This window comes from Anguilla rostrata, chromosome 1 (assembly GCF_018555375.3).
Source record: "Anguilla rostrata isolate EN2019 chromosome 1, ASM1855537v3, whole genome shotgun sequence".
Classification (NCBI taxonomy): Eukaryota; Metazoa; Chordata; class Actinopteri; order Anguilliformes; family Anguillidae; genus Anguilla; species Anguilla rostrata.
The window spans coordinates 53,601,008-53,623,007 of record NC_057933.1 but is presented as its reverse complement, the minus strand read 5'-3'; the positions used below and the strand labels follow the sequence as shown (position 1 = coordinate 53,623,007).

Genomic DNA, 22,000 nt, shown 5'->3' with positions numbered 1-22,000 from the left:
AACCCTCCCCCCTATCCATACTTCCTCCTCTCCTTTTCATCTCTCACATCTGGTGAATGTGCAGTGACTGAGGTGGCCAAGTGGGAAGTAGACTCCAAGCTAATATGCTGACACTGGGTAACAAAACACATCTTGAGCCATACAGTGCATTTCCCAGATACCACCGGACATGAAATACTCTGCTGGCTTCTCTCTTAACCTGTGGTAAATTCAGAGGGATCTCTGCTTTCTTACTTTAAGTCCTGCAGTTTAAAAACAATTATTTATGAGCATACTCAGAAGCTAAATTACACGCTCACTGAGATGTCTACAGCATGATTCTGGCTTTATGGGTTTTATGTTTGACAGTCCTCTGCTGACAGGTGTAAGCTGTGACCCCATGCAGGCTCTTCTGGAGTGAATGGCAAAATCACTCTGATCCTTCTTTACCACACTCAGGGCACCACCCTCCTTGCAGCAATGGATCAGAGGTTAGTGAATCTGAGTGGGAAGATACCATCTCAGCTCACTGTATGGCTGATTCCCCTCCTCTACAAAAACCAAAAAAGCCTATGTTAACAAGAATTTTGTCTTATATTTACAGCGCCATGAAAAATATTTGCCCCTTTCCTGATTTTCTCTCTTATTGCATATTTGTTATACTGAATAGTTTCAGCTCTTTAGACAAAATGTAATATTAGAAACAGTGAAATTGTGTAAACACAAAACACATTTTAAAAATAATCATTTATTTGATGAAAACAGAGAAACTGAGTTAAATTATTAAACACTCTTGTCCATAGTTATCATCCATGTGAAAAAGTAATTGCCCCTTAGTTACTCAATCAATGAATTACCCAAATTTAGCTGATAATTAGATTCAGCTGATTGAACACAGCCAGGCTTGATTTCAGCCAGCCCTGCTGCATCTAAATCGCACTCATATTGAACCTTACCTCAAGAGGGAAGTAGCCAGAAGAATTCCAGAAGAGATGAGAAAAAAGTTTTTGAAACATATCTGGAAATATGTCTGGAAAGGGTTACAAAGGCTCTGGGACTCCATTGAACCATAGTGAGAGCCATTATCTCCAAATGGAGAACACTTGGAACAGTTGTGAACCTCCCCTGGCTGGTCTACCAGAATTTCTCCATGGGTGCAGTGACAACTCATCCAAGAAGTCACAATATATCCCAGAAGCACATACAAAGAACTGCAGACCTCTTTAGCCTCAGCTAAGGTCAGTGTTCATGGGAGAGTAACAAGGTGGAAACCATTACTAACCGAGAGGGCAATCCCCATCTCACATTTACAAATAAGCACCTGAATTATTCCAAAGCCTTTTGGGTTAATGTTCTGTGGACAGATGAGTCAAAAGTGGAATTTTATTGGATGACATGGGTCCCATTTGTCTGGTGTAAACCATACAGCATTTCACAATAAGAACATCATAGCAACTGTCAAACATGGTGGTGGTAGTGTAATGGGGTAGAGATGCTTTGCTGCCTCAGGACCTGGATGACTTGCCATTATTGGAGGAACCAAAAAGTAACTTAAAACCTGCTAATATTTTCTACTTGAGAGAAAAAGAAAAAAGTGTCAGTACAAAACACTTGTTACAACAGAACTTTTTGAATTGTCTCCCTGCTTTAGTTTATTCACACACCTGCTCATCTTCAATTCCCAGCTCTGTGGTTGATTATTTAGCCTGAAACTTGCACGTGCAGCTTCATGTCCCTGCTCAGAGTTTGATTTGCTGACCTGCCCAGCTTCAGTCCCTGACTCTGTGTATGATTTGTGCACCTGCACGGCTTCATTTCAGGGCGATGATGGGACCTCTCAGCGGCGGTAGCGAAGAGTGACCATACGGCCCTCCCTGGGACACACAGACAAGGATGGGGGGACACAATGAGGGGCTTTATTCACAAAACACCCCCCCTCTACAAAACCCCAAACCGACCCCCTCTAAACTTCCACACCTTTTACTCATGACCAGTTGGAAATCCTTTTCTATAAATGACCTTCAATGCAACCTTTGTGGGAAACACGCAACAATTGGCATGGAAATGTTTTATTTGGTGAACTGTCCCACGTGAATCAAAACATCTGACTGTGTGAATCCACAGACAAAAGGAATAACAGCTGGAATATTTCCACACACTTCAATTCACCATCATATAACCCCCCCCCCCCCCCCCCCGCCCCATACCATTGCTATCCACAATGGGGGACACATTAATTTGTTTCCTATTCCTGCAGACATGCTGTCATTTGTTTAACTAACCCTTTCTCAGGATGCTAGAACCACTATCCAGAAGTGTGTACTCATTTTGACCACTCCGTCAACATACAAGGCATGCACAACAAATTGAAATCATGCCAGTCCCACAACTGCAAATTCATTGCATCTGAAGCAATTCAAAACAAAACAGAATGGCATTTTTATGACCAGTTGACAGTGGTAGCTTCTGTAGCATTGACTCCCTCTAGGGGCTATGAGTGCAATGTGCTCCCCAATGGCTAATGTCTAAAAGCAGCAAACTGCGTACAGCTTTGTTTTGCTTTGAGTAACAAATGCTTTTCCGCTTTTATGGGTCTCTCTCATTGATTCGGTTTGTCACTTTTCTGTATGCCTACATAATTCATGTTTCTGCTTGGGTGAGAGCCTGGAATTAGACATTAGAATTGTGTTTTCAGTGGAACATATGAGAGATGAGTCCATCTTGCCACCACGCCACATTTCCAATCCCTCCACCCTGCGAGGTCTTGCCTGCCAGTAGTACATATTACATAAGATCTACTTTAAAAATGATTGAAACCTGCTTTATCTCCACTGCCAGAGCTTGGTACACAGCTGTTATTCTTTTTCTGACCTATTGTGCATTACTGAAGTTTAAAATGTGTTCTTTGGAATTGGTTTGTACGTGGCAGTGGGGAAACTGCAATTCTCACAGTCCTGTCCTTGTGTGTCCCAGCTCATATATTAAGGAGGAATGCCCCATGGCTGACCTTGGTGGATGTGTGCATTAGCCCAGCTAATAAAAGAGGGCTTCACAGCCAGGACGGTCCAAGATACATACAGAAGGTCCTTACACAGGTCACTTCACACAGACTAACCCAAAATAAGGTGAGCTGGACTACTCAAAGCTCAAGAACACACCACCTTTAATGAAACAAATTAACTGATGTTTCGGCTTCTGGGACATCTTCCTCAGAGTCATCAGAACAGTCGACCTTGAGGAAGTGCTTTTTCTTCTCTGTTGATTCTGAATATGTCCAGAAATTGAAACATCAAAATTTTCATTTAATTAAAGGTTGTGTATTTCTAAGCTTTGAGTGCTTCCAGCTCCTTATTTTCAGTTAGTCCCTGTGAAGAAATCCGGGTAAGTATCTTTCTGTATGGATTTTTGTGGATGTGTACAGGTGTTTACAGTCACTTGCAATAAACGCTCGTAGATGGAAAAGCCACAGCACATCAGTATGAACTGTATTTGGTTGACGGTTTCATGTTTGTGTTTAAAAGCCTGGGTCCTCTCCTAATCCTTGTAGTTTCTCTTTGGAAAGGGGGAATGTTTAAAAGTTTCCTACCGTATGCAGTATAGTATTATTGTTTTGGAGAATGGTGTTTGCAGTCCTTTTCATTGTCATTTTCTGATTGTTATCTTCAGATTCATAATCATACTTATCACGGTGGTTTTCTCCCATTATCTCCACAATCATTAGTAATTGAGAATCATAGCTCATTACGTAACTATATTAGAACTGGTTAATGATTGATTGATGGATTGAGAATGCATTCATTCATTAATTGGTGTTGTATTAATCTAAACCAATGTTAACAAGTCAACTGGATCCACAATATTGATTGTGATAAATTATCTTAGAACAATGATGAAAATGAATCCTTATAATAGCTGACACATTGATCTGCGCAAGAGTTGTACTTTCTGCAACAGGTCAAAACCTGGAACAGAAACCAGTATGTTTTCCAACTTGCTTTAGATTACTTACTGGGGGTCTCTGTAAAACTGGTTCAGCTGTACTTAACCTAATCACAGATGTAAACCCTTCTGGACAATGTCCTTCAAACACCAGAAAAGAAAGTCAATTTTAACATATAGACCAGCTTTGTCATTTAACCACTATGTCTTTATCTTTATGATAAACTTTTTCTTTGAGCTTGTGCTTTGAAGCCCCAGCTACCAAATGGACCTGATTGAAGAATCGCGTTAAAGGTGGTACTTCTGGTAATTCTACAGACCAAACTTTTTCCTTGCTCTGTACCACAGTGCGCCATTAGCGTTGCAATTAACCGGAGATCTTACGGTGAGGGGCCCAGTGTTTATTTGTTGCTCGGATTTAATGACAGGGATATGCATTGCCTCGCGAGGGATTCCCCTGCTCTGTGAAAGGCCATTGTCGGCTAGAGCTGGTTGACAGCCTGCCCCAGTTTTATCTCCAAATTGCAGCAATTTGTAAACAAAGTCGATAGCTGTAATTGCCCCGAGAGAGTAAAGCCAGAAGAGAAAACAAAAAAAACTTAAGTCTTCAATAGCCGCGTGCCGACTGCCTGATGTTGGATATTGTCTACTTTGATATTCTCTCTTACGTTCTTTTTCCCCTTTTGCTGGTTTTTGAGGAACTCCACGAGGTCTGTGACCACACGTAGGCTATGGATGAAGACTAAATCGCACGAGTGGCCCTTGCACTTTGCCGGTGGAATAATAATGGGTGAATAACTATACAGGTTATCGTATGTCTAAAAGTAATCACGCATCAAAGGAGCACAGAATAAATGCGACGTGCATAATTCCTGTTTGCTCTCTAGAACAATGTGATCGTAGCCTATTCAGTTTTTGTTATCCTGCTAGCTTACTGCATGCCACAAATAACTTTTAAACAGCCGTATTATAGGGAAACATTTTCACACCGCACTCTTCAGAAGAATAATAATAAATAAGGGGACGGCATTAAAAGAAGTAGCCTAGAGAAAATTAGCCTGTATGTTATGTAATTGATTATAAAAGACAGGATGCCGTTATGTGAACAGTCATAACGAACTGTGTATACAACACCTGAGACGGAATAACAGATAAATGTTTTCAGAGAAAATCATCGCTTCCTTTTTTCAATATACTATGCCAAGAGGCCGGCGTTTGAAAGTCAAAAAAAATCCTTACAGCAGTCAGAAGCGTCTGACGTGGGGGGCTCGCCCTCTAAATAAACTTTCGAGATCCGAGAGCGCGAGAGAGAGACCGCAGTGCGCTCGTGCCACCAGAGAGTTGAGTGAGTGAGCGCAAGGATCGAGAGACTCTAGGCAGGCGGACCCAAAGCTCGCGCCACAGTTAACCACACAGCTGGAGAGGACATCCAAGTGAAAGCACTGCCGTCAAAAAGTGGGAAATAAAACAACTATATTAACGAGAAACATATTTACAACTTTAATCACAAACGGCATGTTTAAATATTAATTCTATTCTGAAGTCTCAGTCAGTTCTAAGTGATGCTGTGATGAGGGGAAGACTTTCAAGAAGCTGAGCGCAGTAACGCAACCTTCGTACCTGGACGAACGTGTTATTCGGGGAGTAGAACGAGAAAACCGTCCTTCGGACTTTGTGGTCACACCAGTCGAAATTTCACTTCTTTCCTTTTATTTTTTATATTTCGTGATCACTTTTGTTTTTCCCTAGACGAGGATGGTAATTAATAATAACTTGTTTTAATGGAATGAGGGTTTTCTCCAAGGATTGCCTCCCGATTCCGTCTCTTTCAGTGGTATATTTGTGGATTTTCACCAGGATGTTACTGCATAATCGGCCCTGGCGTTATCGGGCCATTTCTCACCCCACTGCTCTCACGCCTGCTCAAGGTTGGGGTTTCATCTCCATTTAGGAATATTCTTAAATCACTCAAATAACCGCGCCAACAGCAAAAACCCAGCCACAGCTTGCTCGGGGACATTGATATCGGTTAGACACGCACACTATCCAGGTTACTATGCAATTGCAAGTGTTCTCCTTTGTTTTGTTCTTGCACTGTATGGAATATACTCACAGTCAGCAACACGCCTCCAGGCACCGGCAACATAAACGTAAGTACTTCAGAGTGCTCGCGCCGCAGAGATGATGCTCATGTCTTCCCACCTGCTTTGCGTCTCGTCCCACTTGCTGATGCCACTGTGATAGAGTATGTGTAGTCTTGTCGCTGGTTTTAGCCTAGAGGGTGTGAAGTGTCTCGAAAGTAGCCTATTAAATATGAATATTGTAAATCAAAACGCATGTGGAAGATCGCGGACAAGTATACAGGTGCGTGTGTGTGAAAGAGTGAGAGAGAGAGAGAGAGAGAGAGAGAGAGAGAGCGAATGTGAATCCATTAAAATTATTCCAGAAAAAGTTGAGCGTCAAAATAATTATAAAAAAAGAAAAGAAAAACATCTATAATAATAATTGTAACAATAATAATTATTATTGTTTTTGTTGTTGTAAAGTTGTTCTTCTACTTTATTAAACGTTTATACAGGCTTACCTGTGATGCCCAGAGGCCGTATTCTCTTAGTTATTGACGCAAGTTCAAACCTGCACTGCGATGAATATGTGCAGTTTGGATGCATTTGGATTTAATATTTTACAGTCATATGCAATTATTTTAATTGTCTTAATAATACTTATTTTTGCGCAATGATTGTAAAATTAATGATGATTGAGGAGTTAAGGATGAGTGCATAAGTCATACATGAAAACCTTGGAAATTAATACATACATTTGTAGACTATATGCATTCGCTTGTGTTTAGAGAGAGTCTTGCAGATCGTGGAGGTGTACTAACGTTACGGAGGTACAGCGCGAGCTTGCCAAAGTGAAATATTCAGTGGTAGGCCAGGAGGGTCTCTGCTTTCTGTTCAAAACGTTTCTCGCGGTACTCCACCAAACTTAACTTTGACTGGATGGTGTCACATCACGATTGATGAAGCGCAACCATGAACTATGTAAGTTCATTATTAAACACTTTATCAAACTCACCCTTCTCCCACGTTCTCCCGAGTCCATTAATATACCGACGTCGTGTTTACAGCGTCCTCTACTGTTGGAAGTGCAAATCGTTGTAGTTACCTTGTCTTTCCCGGTGATATCACTCGGAATCGTCATCCAATTTAGGAATATGTTACTAATAAGTAGCCTAATTATTTTAAATGGATCAAGTAAAATATAATATTTATTTACTCGGGTTTAACATAACCAATTCAACTACACGGATTAATGAATCCTTACACACAGCAAAATGTTCAGCATAAAATGAACTCTTAGAGAGCACATATGGTCCCTACGGGCGGTAGTGTAGTATAATAGGTAAGGAGCTGGTCTTGTAACGTAAAGGTCCCAGGCTCAATTTCCAGACAGGGCACTGCCGTTGTACCCTTAAGCAAGTTACTTAACCCGCATTGCTTCACGGTATATACAGCGGTATAAAAAAAATTAAATGCTATGTAAAAATAAAATAAAAAAGGTTGTCTAAGTCGCTCTGGATAAGAGCATCTGCTAAATAGAGTGTGTTCCTGTTGGACTCGTGTACTATGTTAGAGTTAAATTCACACTGTACATTTTTGTTTGCAAGAACAAATTTCGCATTTTTTCAAATGACAAAACACATTCAATAAATATAATATTATCGACATTTTATTCGTATTATTGATTTTATTTGATAACAATAGAAATAATAACCAGGTGTATTACAATGTGATAATTGTTAAAGAAGCGGCTCAGTTTCTCAGCTCCAAAATGTTTTAGCCTATAGCCTACAACCAGTGGTCCCACTGTCCGGAAAGTTGTTATGTCGACAGCCTGTTAAAACAACTTCGCTTTCGGACAGATGTGGTCCACTAGCTCGCTAATTAGGCTAAAGTGTGGCCAAAGCCACACACAGGCTTTGATATGGTCCGCGCAATACTCAGCGGACCGCATGTGAATCGAAGTCTGTCAGGAGTTGACTAAAGAGCACAAAGCCGCCAGTCATCGCGACGGGATATAACAGTGGGAGAGAGATCTGTGGTTTATTATTTTTTTTAAATGTGTTGTTTATAAGTATCCAGTCTGTGCGCCAGCATTGGATATTGACCATATGAAAAAAAGGCAAGCGTGCAGAAGCGAACATTCAAGCGAACACAGTTTGAAGAATAAATCGCGTGAACGCTTATTCTGCCTGAATTTCCTGCCTGCCTTTTTTTTTTTTTTTTGCTAGGATTGTGTGTTTTCGTGCCAAAAAAACATGAGAATATACACACCAAGAAAATACTGAATTCTCTTTTGTTTATTTACAGTATGTGCTTTTAAACCGCGACTGTGATCTTGTAGCCTTGGCCTGAGAGAACAAAGCCAATCGTTGCCAATCGTTTCTTGCGGTGGTAGAGCGCAAAATGTGGTGTTTCGAGAGAGCAGGAGTGTGCGTCCTATGGTCAGTGTTTTGCATGCATTTCACCAACTTGTTCACAAGAGATCTTATTTATGAACCAATACTCAGACCTCTCTTTGGTAAATAATGGATTTGAGGGTTCATCACCCTCTGCAGTGGCAGCCTGTTACAACTCAAATGTAAAGGTGTTGTTACACACAGCTATGCTTTACGGCAGAAGGGGGTGTAGGGGTTTAGGACACTGGACTGAAATTAAAGCTAAATGTTTAGAGGTCCAGGTGGAGGATCACTGGTGGTGCACCCATGAAACAGGAGCTTTACCTCATTTGCTCCACTAAAATTGCAGCTGTACAAATGTATTACAGATCTGACCGCAGTGAAACTAACCAGTCAATGACCGCATGGATGACTGATTGGAAAATGATGTTTGCTTATTGTCTTTTCATATGTGCACATATATTTCTGGAGGTGATTATTTCAGTATATATTATTGACTGCAGTTATTTGAAGAACACCGACAGTCTAAATATTGGGCGATTGTATTGAGTCAGCCTGCAGCACTCTCAGATCTAAGCAGCTTTTAATGTGGTTACCACTATGCACTAAAAGATACACTGTCAAACAGTTCTGTCAGACTCAGTTTATCAGTTTGGTATGGTTGTGTGTGTGCGTGTGTGTGTGTGTATGTGCGTGTGCATGTGCACATGTGTGCTTGCATGCGTGTGTGCATGCAAGTGTGTGTGGGCATGCACATGTGAACGTAGTCATCTCCCTAAGGCAGAAATATAAGTCTGTCTCAAAGCAGACTCAAACTAGCAAACTTTGGAACTGTGTGTTATGCTGTTTCCAGTTAAGGACATTCCAAGCCAGTTTACCAGACATTTGTCAGGCCTTCCTCATTCACCAAGCTTTATTTACAGTTTGAATAACTGTGTGCTTAACTGTGAGATAACCATGTGCATAACCACCCTTAAACTGGAGTGTTGCTGGCTACCATAAGCAATATATATATATTTTTAAACCAACAGTGTACTAATTAAACACCTGAATTAGCTACAAACTTTTAGCTGGATGGCATTTGAGCAGACATCATCTCAGTGTAGGTGGATGAGGAATGTAGCCTGCAATGCTAAAAGTCCCATGTCTCCAAAGCTCTTGCTTGTTTACACCAGGGGGCGGCATCACCACCTGTACGGGTTGGTTGGTCTGCACTGGAACTGAAGGGTTGTTGATTGAATAATTCTCTACATTCCCAGAGTGAGTTTTTCTCCAAATATTTGAGATTGCATTGACCCGTAAGTTTTTTTTTCTTCCAAGGTGATTTGTGCCGAAAACTCATGCAGCATAGTTATAGATTGAACCAGAGTAATAGGGGCATTATGGCTTTTGTCTTACAGTTTAAATGGCAGATATGATGTTGAGACATTCATCCCACATCAGAGGAAAAGAACATGGCAGACTAGGCTGCAATCAGGGAAAGTTTGGCAGGAATACATGTGGGCAAGGGAACCGCAGATTTCTTAGATACGTCAAACAGACCCCTGGTGATCTATTGCAAACATGCACCCAATACTGGAAATAAAATGTGAAAATCTCCACACAGACTCATTGTGTCAAATCACCACAGTTTGGATTAATGCTTGGAGGTCATTGGCTAATTGACAGTGGCATGTCCTAGTGTTCATGTATGCAGAGGAGTAGAACTGCAAATAAGTCTGTTCAAAGTTCAAAATCACAATTTGAAAAAACGATGCTGCAATTTTATTTTAATTTGTTTGTTCATAACTGGCAAAATTCAATATGAACGCCAGGCATTCCTGTATTATTTGATTTATTCAGACATGGTAGAATACCTAGGTGTTTGTAAAGAGTGGCACTGCTGACTTGCATATTGATCAGTGTCTTTGAACCGACTCAGCACTATCTACGATGGGTCCACATTTTTGCTGTTGCTATTCGTTTCTGAAAGTTGTGGAACTTTCCATTCCATTTGTATGTGTCATTCTGAGATGCATCTATATACACATTTATTTGAGTGAAATGCATGCATGTCTTTCATCTTCATATGCATTCTGAAGGCTTCGTAAGTAGTTAGCATGGTAGATATTGAACTTTAATTACCACTGGAGCTATTTCAAAGGCATGCTATGCAGGATTTTACCTTGAAACTATTATAAAATAGCTATGTTCAGTCATATATATGATGCACTGGCAACCTCTGTCTAAGCACATTTGCCAAATCTATGCTCCTCACTGGCTGGATTCTTCTTCCAAAATGTGTTCAAAATGTTTCTGGGCATGACGTTCTTTTATGTGTGGGGAGGGGGTGTGTGGCTACAGAGCTTGTGGAGTGGGATCAGGGTTCAGCAGAGCATTTGTAGCTAGTTACTGCAATGGCAGAGGTGAAGAAGCACAGGTACTGCAAAGCGAAACAACAAGCCGTCAGGGCTTGTTCGAAACCAGATTCAGCTTTGGAATTGCTTTTCCTCAATGGTGACAGGTAAAGCTCACAAAGGCAATGAAAAGCAACCCAGAGTTTGCATGTTTTCTGTTGGGCCAGTAAGTAACGTTACCTCTAGATATCCAGCTAGCTACATTAGGTAGGGAGGTGGCTGAAGTCGGGTACTCAGGGTGAGTTGGTGTGGAGGAAATGTTTTTCATTGTAAACACTGGACCGCATGAAGACTAAATCCTGCATAGTGTGCCTTTAACTTTCTGGAAGTGTAGCTGTACAGTGACTACTGCTGGGTGGACTGAGCATTATCTTTAGGTCTTTATTTGGTAGCCGAATCACATTTACACTTATTGTTGGATCTAAATTTGGAGGGACAGAGAGCAACGGTATGTTCGGTCAAAATGTATTTGCAAAACACATCCAAAACTTGGAATTATGCAAGCTGTACATTGATGATGAATTCTAATATACTATGGAGTCTCTGTGCTAGACAGAGACACTCATCTGGGTCATTACCCTGCCTCCATACTTTAGTGTTCCTGAAATTTGTAAGTCCTATAATTTGGAAAATTTGTTTCAGACTCAACACCCCCCTTATAATAGGCTTCATTCATTGCACAGGCAGGAAGCGTTTCAGTGTTACTCACACAGAAGTTATTTTGAATTACAAAAGTGTTTAATAATCAACAAAAGTATAGTATGTGCTGGCGTAGTGAAAGAACAGGCCTTAAGATGTGAGGTTGTTTAATTTACCTATTCGGTCTATAACCACTGTCTAGAGGCACTAAGCACCTGAGTCTTACATAGGGTAATTTAGGGATGTTTAAGACAGACACAGATGTTGGGCACAGTTTGTTCGCCTGTTCAGTCATGGTTTGGTCATATTAAAAACCACCTGGCTTTGATACCTAGATTTGTCTGTGGTAGTGGAAAAGGCGTCGGCATCTGGTTGAAAATTTGATGCATCTATATATTGATTTTTTAAAATGAATTTGCAGTCTGGAAGTGGCCTCCCTCCCATCCCCCTCTCAAATGTCACAATCACAGTCAAGCCATTTCTATTCTTTCTCAGAACCTTATTTTCTAACTAGAGCTCTTGTATTTTATTCATTTACATTGTTGAAGTATCAGCAGCGTTTAAAGCAAATTTCAAAGCTCTCCCGGCTCTTTGTCCTTGAGTCCAGTGGCCTGACCCCCTCCCTCCTCCTTCGTCCCTCCTTCCCCAGCACATACAAACACGCACGCAAAAACACAGTCGCGCACACATGCCGTTGTGCACTCCATACACACAAAATACACAAACACACGCACACACGTACACACACTCTCTTCCTCACACACACACAAACATGCACACTCACACACACACACACACACGCACGCATGCACACTCAAGCATATTGACAAATGCAACCAAACATTCAGAATAAAAGAGATTCTCAGTGCAGGCCCTCTCCTTGCAGAGACTCCTGGGTTGAATCAAGGCTGCGAGGGAGGGTGTCTGACCTGCTCCGATTACAATGGTTGCCTGTCCTGCAAGCCCAGACTCTTCATCTACCTGGAGAGGAATGGGATGAGGCAGATTGGCGTTTGCCTGTCCTCCTGCCCCAGTGGTTACTATGGCACCCGCTCCCCAGACATAAACAAGTGCACAAGTAAGTTCTGGCTGAACCCCCTTATTGCACACATCTGATATCATACTGAATGTACCCACCAAACCAATCTCATACTATATACAACAGGACATACCTACCAAATGCACTTCACATATAAGACTGAACACACCTACCACACAGACCTCACATGTATGACTGAACACACCTGCCAAAACTCGCCTCAGATGTGGTGCATGGTCTTACACATGCTCCTTGAGTCACTCAACACTTATGCCCTAATTTAATGTACATACACTACAGTACATTTCACTTATCACTGAGTTTGCACACCCCAATATATAGTCCAGTAATCACTCAACACCTATAGAACCTCTGATCTCTGACCTATATACCCCAGTCACATGTGTGATGTCATCTGTGTGGGGGTGTAACAGTCAGTATGTCCTCTGTCTTTCAGAGTGCAAGTCGGATTGTGACTCCTGTTTCAACAGGAACTTCTGCACACGCTGCAAAGTGGGCTATTACCTGCACCGAGGGAAGTGCCAGGAGAGCTGCCCCGAGGGCCTGGTGCCCAGCGCCACGCAGAGGGAGTGCGTCCTCGGTGAGTGCGGCAAGAGCGATGCCCTGGTGTGTGTGTGCGTGTGTGTGTGCCTGTGTGCGTGCACGTGCGCATGTGTGTGTGTGCGTGTGCGTGTGCGTGTGTGTGTGTGTGTCTGTGTGCGTGTGCGTGCACGTGCGCATGTGTGTGTGTGCGTGTGCGTGTGTGTGTGTGTGTCTGTGTCTGTGTGCGTGTGCGTGCGCGTGCGCGCGCGCGTGCGCATGTGTGTGTGTGCGTGTGTGTGGCAGCATCATGTCATTCTAAACGGCTGATATGGTACTATTCTGAAATATTTGAGAGTATGACATTGTATGAAATGCAGTGACAGTATGAAATAATATAACTAAATATATTACTGTGTCGTTAAAAACATGCAAAAAATGCAACTCATTATTATTATTATTATTGTTATTATTATTATTATTATTATTATTATTATTATTATTATTATTATTATTATTATTATTAATGGAAACCCAGTGCAGTGCTCCCATCCTGTGTTAGTGTATGTGTTAATATTATTAAACTATACAACTAGATTTGGTACCGAAGAAAATAGGAAGATAACCTCAATAACAGTGTTCCAAATGGGAAGTGTGGTGCCACAAGACCCACTCCATGATCACCACACTGCAGTGCTGCCCACATGAGCACGAGGCTCAGCTCCTTAATCCTTTGTCAGTATGAGTGCCTGTCCCTTAACTGCTGTTTTGCACTGACGCTCCTGTGGAAAGGCTCGGGGAGTGACAGGCCCTGTCTGTGTGCGTTGCAGGCTGTGCTGGGGAGTGTGACAGCTGTGTGAACAGCGACACCTGCACCAGGTGCAAAGCAGGTCTGTACCTCCTGCATGGAAAGTGTCACCATGTCTGTCCCGAGGACTACGAGCCCAACGAGCAGATCATGGCATGCGCCCCACAAGGTGAGGACCTTCACTCCTTGCCACACCCCTGAGGCGCTGCCCATTTTGTGTCCCATTTCTGAGATACCATATGGATGAAGTAAAGAGCTGCATTTGAATTAATATAAGTGGTCCTTTCTGTGAGCTTGTTTGTAAAGAGATCTACATCCCCCCTTCCCTTTCTCTCTTACCTATCCCCTCCACTCTTTCTCTCTCCCCTCTCCCCCGTTCTCAGTGCACTGTGAGGTGAGTGATTGGGGTGAGTGGGGTCCCTGCTCACGCAGAGGGAAGGTGTGCGGCTTCAAGCGAGGCGAAGAGACGAGGGTCCGGGAGATCCTGCAGGTCCCCTCCCCCCATGGCAATCCCTGTGGCCCTACATCTGAGACGAGGAAGTGCGTCGTCAAGAGAAAGAAATGTCCAGGTAACTACGGAACGCCTGTTTTCTCTCTTTTTCTCTGTGGTGTGCGTGTGCGCGTAAATGTGCGTTGTGTGCATGCGGACAGGAGCCACATTTCTCTGGCTGCCCGCTGTAACGGCATGCACCTGACCAACAAGTAGAGTCACTGTAGCGCACTAATGTGGGGAACATCTCTGATATTGGCCCTTCCCCTCCCCATGGGCAACACGATGGCTCAGAATGCCATGGCACAAAACTGACACAGTGAGGGTCTGAGCCTTGACACTCGACACGAGAGACACTATTCAGAACTGATACAAGCACAATGTACATGGACAATGCAAAAAGTAGCGCACGCAATGTACTGTATAACTGACATGACGTTTACAGTAGCGTTTTCCTAGCCTGTTTCCTGTGCACAGTTGTTTTTTTGTGGGGGGGGGAGGGGGGATTCTGATTTATATGGCCTTGAATGCTTCTCTTTTTCTGTCCTGTAAAAGTTTACCATTCAGTAGCTCACACAAAAGAAGAGGGAAAGTGAAGCCAGCTTCCATAGCAGTGTCACACCTGTCTCACTGAAAAGGGGGTGTGGGTACAACGAACTGGCAAATCCCACGGCTGTTAAGCCCCCGAACACCCCTAGTACACACCCACCTACGCCTGTGCAGTGATTTGTTCAGAGGCGGCTAGATGTGTGTAATTTTGACTGTGAAATGCAGCCTATGCCTCCCCCTCAGTGTCGCCTCTCTAACACCAAAGAATAACAGTCCCCCCGCCCACGCCCCAGGGGGGCACCGTTGGCTAGCTAGGCTTAGCGTGGAGTCGGCGCGGTGCTGGACCGCCCCGGCCGCAGCTGTGGGTGCGTGTTAAGAGACAGCCGGCCTCGGTTATCGACCTCACCCTCAATGCGATTACCCAGCAGACCCGGCTTCTGAAACATCCACCCCGGCGCTAATTATCTGCTCCAGCGCGTCCCGTCGTGTTTATGTTCCGCATGCACCCGGGGGGCGGGGGGGTCACCGGTCTGACCTCCGCCAACTCACAGTAATCCCAACCAGCTCCCTGTCACTGATACGTTCCCCCCTTCCAGCCCCCTCATACCCCCTCTGACCCCCCCTGCAGACACCAGTGCTTATTTGTTGTTTCTGCTGCCAAGAGCCAAGAGTTCCCCTGCCCACCCCCACCCCCGAGTCGCTGTTATTAGGGGCATTTATACTCTGTGCAACTGTGCAACTCCCTCTCCCCAGCCTCAGCTGCATCAGTCACAGGAGACAATATGGTGGTGCATACTCGCTTCACATTCTAGGATGAACCTGTCACAAGGATACTCAGTCTATACACGCACGCGCCGCAGTCCCCCGCCCCCCCAACTCTCGTGTGGCCCCACTTCCTCTGTGCAGGCACGCGGGGTGCGGGGTGTAAATATTTACGCTTGTGTTCCGTGCTGCTGCCCTCTGTACTGTGTTTACGCGAACCTAACTTTCCTAATTTGCTCTCCCAAAGCTCCGCTCCGCTCCCCTATCTGCTCCCCGGATGGCCTCCCCGCTCTAAAAGAAAGCAGGCGTCCCGTGCCTTCAAAGCCTCCCAGCATTCCTCTGGCGGGACAGGGCCGGAGCCTCTAATCCCAGCCTAGCTCCCAAAAAAAAGCCCCCCCCCCCTCCCGGAGGACAGGACAGCAAGCCTATCAGGGAGGACGGTGCCTCATTTCATAAATGGTTGCGTGCCCCTGCACTCCGTAAACAATAATTGGGCATCCCACAAAAACAAAACCAGCCCTCCCCATACTTGCTTTCAGGCCACCTGTGAATAGGGTTATGTTGTTCAGGAGAAAAAGAGCTTCAGATCATCCGTGTTTAGGTTGTCCACAAAGTCATGCCAGCTCCCTACATTCTAACACCTCTCCTTTCCACCTTTCTTTTCCTTTCCTCTCCTTTTATGCATCTCTCAACCTCTCACTCTTCCTCTCTCACATTACCATTCTCTTTCTTTATCCCTTGTTCTCCCTCCATCTTATGCTCCCTCTCTCCCCCTCCTGCTATCATTTTCATAATTGAGAATAATCAGTTGCAGATGAATTTTGTGCATTGCCGGGAGTTAGAAACAGAGGCAGCTCCACGGGCCAAGCGTAGGCCTCTGCAGTGTATTTGAAAGAGCAGATATGTGTGCTTATGGTTCTGTTCAAACGGGTTGGTTCTGATGCCAGAAAAACAAAAGCCACATGCTGATTTTTATACCAACCCCCCCTGAGGGGGGATCTTTCCTTAATTCCCCCACCCACTACCTACCCCAGACAGGACATATGTTCCCTATGTCCATCTCAGTGACCTAATGTCCCGCTGTGTACCGCATCTCATTTGGAATGCCTCCATGGTGAGGGACACGGGAGGACACAGACAGTGAAACTGCTCTAAAGAATGTGTGTACTTATCTGTGTAGGGTCCCCATCAGATTATCCCCACTTTCAGGAAATACAGAGGCAGAGCCACTGACTAATCTACTGACCTTTTGAAACAGTGTGAACTGTGATCAGGCTCCACTACCAGTGAGTCAGCGTGCTGTCTGTTCTATAACCTTCCCCTGCCAAATGATCCTGACCCCATTACATACTCATACACAGTCTCACACCCACACAGTCACACATACACACATACACATACACACAGTCACACACGCATACACACACGCACGCGCACACACAAGCATACACACACGCACACACACAGTCACACACACACATACACACACTCAGTCATACACACACACACACGTACACTCACATATGCAGACATATCAGTAGCGCCTCTTGCACACCACAATAAGCTGGTGATGAAACTACCCTCCCTTGGCCCTGAGCCCCATGGGGGGAGGCAGGGGGTGTTAAATAAACACCCCCAGGTCTGCAACCCCATACCCCCACGGCCACCATAAGTACCAGCGCCAGTTGTGTCTCTTCACTGCCAACATTTCTCCTTGTTATTGCTGGAGGGCAGACTAAACACGCAGGGCAGAAGGGCTTTGGTATCGGCCAGGACGGACCTGTGGAATGCGTGGGTCAGTGTGGCCTAACGCGGGCCCTCTATGATTAGAGCCCGTGCGGCACACTGATTGATGAACCCATTGCGGGGAGTCGGGGGGGGGGGGGCAGTCTACTTCTACACTTTCGAAATCCCACGCTAATTTGAAAAACAAACTCATTTTTTGGGAGGGAGTGAGGTGTGTGTGTGTGTGTGGGGCGGGGGGTCTTATTTAGGGGTCTCACTCAAAATGACGCATGATGTGGACTTTTGAGTTTTAGGCTATGAGACCAGATATCACAAACATCAAAAATAAAAACCTTTAAGCCTTTCTATTTTTGACATATCGTGTATGCAAGTGATTTATGTCAATGTAGGAGAACTGGAGAGGAGTAGGAGTCACAGGACGTAAAGGACATTTCACACAGCTCAAGGGTGTCCCCTGGTGGCAAAAGCATGTTTATAACCAGAATCTGTAGGGATTTTTTCCCCTTCCAGCAGGTAGCCAAATACAGGTCAGATGTTGACCTCTTGGTGGAGAGATATACCATGCCAGATTTCTTTTCTGAAAATCTGTCCGTTCAGTAATATCAAGCAATTTTAGGTCTGATCTTGGCTTGAGATACATGCGCTCAACAAATTTCTGTACAGTGAGGTGCTTTTCCCCCTAAATTCATGCTGGCCTGGCTGATTTAAGCACATGTGGACATGGGGTGTGGCAGATGTGGGCACGGGGTGTGTCTCATTGAATCCCCAGTATGTGAACACTGTACTGTACAACATTTATCAATACAAAGGATGTATGGATAAATCTAGATAAAATTGCATGAGTTTCAAGACTCATGCAGTTGTATCTAGATTTATCTATACAGCTTTTGCTTGCATGGAAAGCTAGAATAAATAGGACAAACCTACCAGCCAAAATATGAAATTACAAGATAATGGGTTTTTTTAAGGTAAGTGGCCAGCAACGGTTTTTCATGCAATATTGACTAAATTGATTCAGTTGATGTCATTTTCTAGCAGTTTAGACCTTTAATCTAACATATACTATTATATAAATATTTGAATGTCATCACATTTTGAATATTTGAATGGACATAGACACCCTAAAGTAAGGCAGCTCAAAAAAATGGTTTAGCATGAGGGTCATTCTCCAAAACACTCCTGCTGGCTCTGTTTCCACAGTTACAGGCTACACCTTTGCCCTGGGCTGTTTCAGATAGTAAAAGCCAAACAGCCTGCTTTGGCCATCAGGCAATTCATTGACACTGCACAGGAGATATATACTGGTTGTGGGATGTTAGGTTTGGCCTCAAGAATGACACCCAGAAAGGTTGTATGCTTTGACTCCAAGGCAATCTGATACTACTATGGACTGAGACAGGGGTTCCAAATTCTTCTAATCCGTACAAGCACCCCCCCCCTCGCCCCCCTTCCTTAAAATGCCCATCCTGTGGCTGAGGACCCCTACCTCAGTAAACTGGTTACTCTTTGGTATCTTTATCCAATTCCTGGTACATACTTCAGTGTAATCGCTGCATTGAAGCATGTCTAAATCATGATGTTGTTATATAATGAAATTATGAAAAGCATGATGATTATATATAAAATATATATTTAATCATTATGGTTATCTTTATTTGTCATGAAAGTTTAAATTGTGTAATTTCAGAAATTTAAACCTTAGCTCTGAAAATTGGGTACCCCAGACTACTTTGACTCTGATGGATTTGGAAATGCGAGAAATTAAATAGAAAAAATGGAAGTTAGGGAAGATGCATGCAAAACCTGCTGTTCACTACATCTCTGTTTGTGTCCATTGCACAGGGAGGCGGAGAGGTGAGAGGAGACTCCGTAACAACAGGAAGGAAGAGGCCCAAGGCAACTGGCAAGAGAGAGAGAGAGAGTCATCAGACCATGAGGACACAGAGGACAGGAACAAAACGGAGCACCGGCGTTCGAGAGGCCAGGACAGAGACCTGACCTCACCAGCAGGGGGCAACACGCACTAATGGCCTCCTGGCCACCTCTGTCTCCCTCTTACCCTCGCCCTGGGGGTGCTGCTGCTACCTGTATGTTTTTTTTTGAATATAGACTGTATATGCACAAGAGAAGATGGGTGCACAGCTTTCAGAGGGGCTAACACCGAGGACCCTCTCCCTCCTTCCCAGACCTTTTCCTGCCCTTCCTTCAGCTCAAGACAGCGAGTCAGAGAGAGGCAATCCTGCTGCTGCGATTGACTGGGACTGTACCGTGCAGAGCAGGAACTTTGGGGAGTGGAACACGTGTCTTAGAGAATGAGGTTGTGCTTGTTAAATCTGTTATTTAAAGGGTCCAGCTACAGCATTGTGTTGAGGTTTGAATGTAGGTTTTGTGACATTACGTAGCTGTTGTTTAGATGTCTAATGATTGCAGAGTACACTTTTAAATGAGCATGCTCATTGACATCATCTACAGAGAACAGATTCTAGCACTGCATGTGGATTGGTGTATATGTGTATGAGGTGATAGAAAAGTGTTTTTTTATGAACCAAGTTGAGGGCACACAATGCTTCTCCCAATGTCTTTGTTATTTCATCTCTGTTTGTTTTGCTATGAAGCAAAGAGCTTGTTTGCCTTTTATTATCAATAAGTTCTGTGCTTTCAGTGAAGTCATTTGACCAGAAAAGCCACTGAAATTTTCAGAGCACCTCTATGTCAAATAAACTATATTGGATTTGTTTTCTTTTTTCTTTTTATTCCATTGTTTTTGTTTTTCCTCACCTTTTAGCAGTGATCACATTGGGCTTATGTAATTGGTATATGCACAAACGCACACACAAACACATGGCCATACATATATATTATCTGCAGTATATGTAGTCATACTCTATAGAGGTTGAATCAGTTAAACAGGTTCTATTAGTTATATGTGACCCAAACCTGATATGTCATATTAAAGGAGAAGCATTTGAATTTAATATATATTATATATATTTAATAATATATATTAGTTTATGATATATGATATATGCTTACATAAGTACATGCATATTTGATCATCCTGTAGTCCTGTAACCCAAATCATTTTATTTAAATTAAAGCAAACAGACAAATATTTGGCCTGGCTAGTTTTCACTTAGCCAGGCCAATCCAAACATGAGATAAGTTCCATACTTGAGCTACTAAGCAGTGTAATACAATTAATAGTTGGGTGGTTAAAGGGTGTGCAGGTGAAGAAGATTAGACATGAGCATGTTTGGGGGAATATCTCACTGAAGACCGAGATGAACATTCAGGCTTAAGCATGTTTTTTTTTTCCATTGCATTTTGCTCCCAAAAAAGGTGGACTATCTATGCAGTAAAATGTTCAGTGTTAAATCAACTCTTATACAGTAGGCTATATATGGTCCCTATTAGACTCATATGTATTTTGTTAAAGTTGAATGAACACTGGACATTTTATTGTGTAGCGCACTACCACCAAGATATGTTGCATAACTTCAAGTGGGTTCAATAAAATTATTGTATTTTAATTTAGGGTGGTTAATGAGTTAAGGAGTATTTATACAATATTGTGAATTAAAATGTACATTATTTAATCGTTTTTCAGTTACAAAATTATGTCCATTAGCTATGAAAGATTTTGTAATGAAACAATCACCTAAGCGACCTGTAAATGTGATCTTGTGTATGTTTAACTATAGGGACTACGGAACAGTTTTTCGATCGATGAATTAAAGCTGGAAAAAGCACATTAACTCAAAATTAGAAACCAGGAAGGCTTGAGAAGTGCATATTTTACAATATAATGTATGGATGTAGGCCTACATTCTTCCTTCTATGGGGGCTGCTATCTTATTTTTAACGGCAACCTACAGGTCTCTCCATTTATATGCTAAGTCATCCACACATCTTGCCTTTATTGACTTTCTGATCTCACCGCCTCCACCATCTTGACACAAGTCATACCACGCAAAACCTCAACATGGTCGCACCATGGTCCATGTGCACAATCCTTTGCGGACATGCGCACGCCTCCTTAATAATAAACAATGAACTGTCAGCGATCATAAAACATACCTGCTTCTTGTACTTTCATCCAAAGCAGTTTCATAACAAGAATACTCCAACACTATATTTAAATAAACCATATAGGAAAGAAGACATGAACCATATCGACAAAATAAGCCAATCTAACATCTAATGATTTGTTTCCTATTTAACCCATTTGTGCGTTCAATATATAAAGTGGAGGAAGATAAAAACTTTTCTGAGGTGGCTTGTAGCTTTAGTATTTAAATGATAATTGTTCGCTGGTTAAACAGAAACAAAGTAGGCCTATGCCCTGCAAATAAATACAAAAATATATGTTTTAAAAGTATTTTAACACAGAAAGGGCTGCTTCTTGTTTTACAGGCTGTTGTTTCAAATGGGTCTTGGACACAGCCCAAAATATAGACTCGTTTTGCAGTTTGATTTAAAAGGTTTACCCTTTTCAAATATTGAATTGAGGCAACTTTAGTTAGGCCATAATGGAAAGTCACTCGCCAAGGTCAATGATGAATACTATTTCTCAAGGGACCAGAAGCCTGTAACAGTAGATCGGGTAATTGAGGTATCACAAATCCCAGATCTAGTCACTGTGTAGTCCAGT

At 43.0% G+C, this 22,000-nt stretch overlaps 1 protein-coding gene across 1 annotated transcript; it reads left to right on the top strand.

Annotated features, from left to right (window-relative positions):
• The first annotated feature begins 5,219 nt into the window (after window positions 1-5,219).
• Window positions 5,220-20,085, top strand: rspo3 (R-spondin 3). Its single transcript, XM_064342679.1, has 6 exons — window positions 5,220-6,068; window positions 12,302-12,493; window positions 12,912-13,055; window positions 13,825-13,971; window positions 14,186-14,371; window positions 19,192-20,085. Exons 1-6 carry the CDS (start codon window positions 5,975-5,977, stop codon window positions 19,374-19,376), a joined length of 948 nt encoding a protein of 315 aa, XP_064198749.1. The 5' UTR covers window positions 5,220-5,974; the 3' UTR covers window positions 19,377-20,085.
• The last annotated feature ends 1,915 nt before the right edge of the window (window positions 20,086-22,000 follow it).